Source organism: Colobus angolensis, unplaced genomic scaffold (genome assembly GCF_000951035.1).
Source record: "Colobus angolensis palliatus isolate OR3802 unplaced genomic scaffold, Cang.pa_1.0 Scaffold116, whole genome shotgun sequence".
NCBI classification, from domain to species: Eukaryota; Metazoa; Chordata; class Mammalia; order Primates; family Cercopithecidae; genus Colobus; species Colobus angolensis.
In genome coordinates, this window is record NW_012112697.1 from 6,033,375 (window position 1) to 6,037,190 (window position 3,816).

Here is a 3,816-nt window from a genome sequence, read left to right on the forward strand (position 1 = left end):
TTTTGTATTTTTTAGTAGAGACGGGGTTTCACCGTGTAGCTCAGGATGGTCTCGATCTCCTGACCTCGTGATCCACCTGTCTCGGCCTCCCAAAGTGCTGGGATTACAGGCTTGAGCCACCGCGCCCGGCCAATATGCATACAAATCTTAAGTGCCATATAAAATACTAATATTATTGGTGACAGTTGGTGAGAACTGATCAGACGGCGCCAAATACTTTTTAAATGTATTACCTATTCAAAAAAACTTATATAACTTAGTTAAAAATGGTCAAATCTCTTCAATGCAGCCTACCTCAGTTCCCAAGGCCCAATCAGATACAGCTGTCCAAACCTGCCAGTGCTGGTGAATGCCGGGAGCGCCGGCACGCCACAGTGGTTGTAGGAAGAAGGGAAGGGTACCCTCTCACCTCTATAGGGATGTAGAGCATGAATCCCGGCTCTCCTGTGTGCGTCATGCTCATCACGCGGATCCCATTTGCATAGCCCACGCTCATCTCCTGCAGGGACAAAGATAGCAGTCAGCCTGGGCACTCACATTGCTTGTTAAGGCGGGATGCCTGGGGAAACCTTTCATTAGTGCTGCACCCTCTGCTTACTGTTGAGTGAAACAGACGCCAAGGCAAGAATTTCATCCTGAAAGCGGTGAATTTCCAGGTCCTGAGGCACTGAGAATGGAGCACTGCCTCTGTGACACCTCTACTTGCTACTGTTACCATCTCAGGAGTTTTAGCCAAGCTGATGGTGGAGAGTGGAGGGAAGTCTTTGACAAGCACAAAATATTCCTCTTTGCCAGGTCCTTGTGTTAGTCGGGGGTTGCAGGCACAATGAGGACAAGGCGAGTGTCTTCTCTGGGGGACTCAACAGACAAACCCTGGCCACCTGCCATACAAAAGATGATGCCCGTTGCCCACAGACATGATTCATCTGCTATCCTGGGGTCAAAGACGGGCTTCTGATTCTCAGGACATGTTACATAGATGCTCAATTCCCTAACAACGGCCACTGATGCAATCACTGTTCTTATAAAGGAAAGTGTAAAGTCCCGGACAGCACTGAAGTGAAGCGCTTCCATAGGAGGCTGACAGGAGGCAGCACTCGCCGGGTGTTGAGCATACGGGTCACTCCTCCAAGCAGGAGAGCGAACACTGGGAGGGGTCCACTGACGGCTAACAGTGGAGAGTTTTCTGTTGCTTCACTTTGCCTCGGAGAAGGAAAACTGTGAAACAGTTTGTAGGTGTTACCAACTTTGGGTGAACTTCCAAGAGTCTACATCAGTAACTGCCTGGAAGTTGCTGGTTACAGGTTGCCAAGATGTCTGTCCGTTTGGATGTCTCTAATCAGCTGTTTCCTGGGGAGGATTCCGTTGTCATTGCTTTCATTCGATTACAGTTTGTTTCACTCAGCTGTGGTAGCCACTTACAGGAAAGAAAATTATGTAAGAAGTTCAGAGATTCACCTACGCCATTTCTTCTCTGAAGATGCCACAGACACAGAAGTTACTCTGTGTACAGAAAATAGACCACACTGCATGGAGAGAAGGGACCTAACTTCGACAGGCATTTCTGTGTGCGTCATAATCCTGGAACTTCAAATTTTAATCCAGTGCTACAGAAACCAAAAAGCATACAGACTTTACATTTAGAGAACCTAAATCCACTTCAAAGATATCCTAATGTTTATCAAATAAGGAAAGTTTGGAGTGTAAAAAATAAACAAGTAAGGCCAGGCACAGTGGCTAACACCTGTAATCCCAGCACTTTGGGAGGCCTTGGTGGGCGGATCACCTGAGGTCAGGAGTTCGAGACCAGGCTGGCCAACATGGTGAAACCTTGTCTCTACTAAAAATACAAAAAATTAGCAGGGCATGGTGGTGGGCGCTTATAATCCCAGCTACTCGAGAGGCTGAAACAGGAGAATCACCTGAACCCGGGAAGTGGAAGCTGCAGTGAGCCAAGATCGCACCATTGCATGCCAGCCTGTGCAACAAGAGTGAAACTCTGCCTCAAAATAATAACAACAAATAAATATACTCAGTCACTTCTTCACTAAAGAAGGGCAGCGCATTTTTTTTTTTTTTTTGAGACAGAGTCTTGCTCTGTCACTTAACCTGGAGTGCAATGGCGCAATCTCATGCAATAACCTGGAGTGCAATGGCTGCAACATCTGCCTCCCAGGTTCAAGCCATTCTCCTGCCTCAGCCTCCCGAGTAGCTGGGACCACAGGCATGCACCACCACGCCTGGCTAATTTTTGTATTTTTGTATTTATTTATTTATTATTTATTTTTGAGGTAGAATCTCACTCAATATATTGCCCAGGCTGGAGTGCAATGACACGTGATCCACCCGTCTCCCAGGTTCAAGTGATTCTCCTGCCTCAGCATCCCGAGTAGCTGGGATTACAGGCATGTACCGCCACATCCGACTAATTTTTGTATCTTTAGTAGAGATGGGGTTTTGCCATGTTGGCCAGGCTGGTCTTGAACTCTTGACTTCATGATCTGCCCAGCTCGGCCTCCCAAAGTGCTGGGATTACAGGCGTGAGCCACTGCGCCTGGCCAGCGCACTCTTTGAGACATAGTCTCACTCTGTCACCCAGGTGGAGTGCAGTGGCGTGTTCTCGGATCACTGCAACCTCTGCCTCCTGGGTTCAAGTGATTCCCGTGCCTCAGCCTCACAAGTAGCCGGGATTATAGGCGTGTGCGACCACACCTGGCTAATTTTTGTATTTTTAACAGAGACAGGGTCTCACCATGTTGGCCAGGCTGGTCTCAAACTCCTGACCTTGGGTGATCCACCTGCCTTGGCCACCTAACGTGCTGGGACATGAGCCACCTCACCCAGCCAAGACACTGTTTGCGGGTGTTAACACCATAGTAAGAACATGGAACTGCCACCGCTATGAAAGACACATTCTCTACCCATTTAAAAACAGAACTTTATCAGCACTCACCTTGCAAAAGAGGCTTGGGAAGTGGTCTGGAGTCATAGGGGCATAGGACAACTCGGACAGCACATCCACAGCTCGAGGGCCAATCAGATTGAGGGCTAAATGGAAAAGAACAAGAGATGTCCAGCTCTCCTGCTGAACAGGTGAGCCAATCGGAAAGATCTATTGTAGACTTGCTCAGCTATAGCCAGACCTGGGTGCTGAGACCAGGAATATGTCCCTTTGCTTAGGCACTCCAAGGATGGATGCTAAGCACCCCGATTTTGGTGAATACACCTCTGCCAACAGGGCCTGTGAACACAGCAGGGCTGGCCATAACTGCCCACACAATTTCCATTCTCCTCCTTTTCCCAGCATGGCTAAGTGATGGAAGAGGCCCCAACCCCAAATCAGTACCCGGAGGAGATCTGCCCAACCAAAAAGTATACAGACTTTAAATTCAGAGAAGCTAAATCCACTTCAAAGATATCCTAATGCTTACTACATAAGGAAAGCATTATTCCGGACACCAGTGTTTGGGACATCAGCTTGTGCTAATTACACGTCATCCATCCTAAGACAGGCTAGAACATGACTTTTGTTCAGTAACATTCTGTAGTTTGCCAATCCAGGAGCAGGACGTAAATCATATTGGCTACTACAAGGAACTGAGAATGAGGGCCTGGGAGAGGAAACGCTGGTGGGGCCAAGGGGCAAGATCAGTTAGGTGGAAGGACGGGAGGGGTTAAGTCGAGACGGCTGAGGGTGAGAAGATCAGGGAACCAAGTCATCCTTAAAAATTAGGTACTTGGCCGGGCGCGGTGGCTCAAGCCTGTAATCCCAGCACTTTGGGAGGCCGAGACGGGCGGATCACGAGGTCAGGAGAT

The 3,816-nt window shown here is 48.5% G+C and overlaps 1 protein-coding gene across 3 annotated transcripts in view; it reads right to left on the reverse strand.

Annotated features, from left to right (window-relative positions):
* The window catches only part of PDPR (pyruvate dehydrogenase phosphatase regulatory subunit), a 52,500-nt gene that overhangs the window by 8,853 nt on the left and 39,831 nt on the right, over nucleotides 1-3,816 (reverse strand). For all 3 annotated transcript variants that reach the window (XM_011962249.1, XM_011962257.1, XM_011962251.1), the window contains 2 exons: nucleotides 2,954-3,048; nucleotides 410-499 (listed from right to left, as the gene is read on the reverse strand). In XM_011962249.1, the coding sequence (XP_011817639.1) occupies nucleotides 410-499; nucleotides 2,954-3,048 (185 nt within the window). The remainder of the gene's footprint in view (nucleotides 1-409; nucleotides 500-2,953; nucleotides 3,049-3,816) is intronic.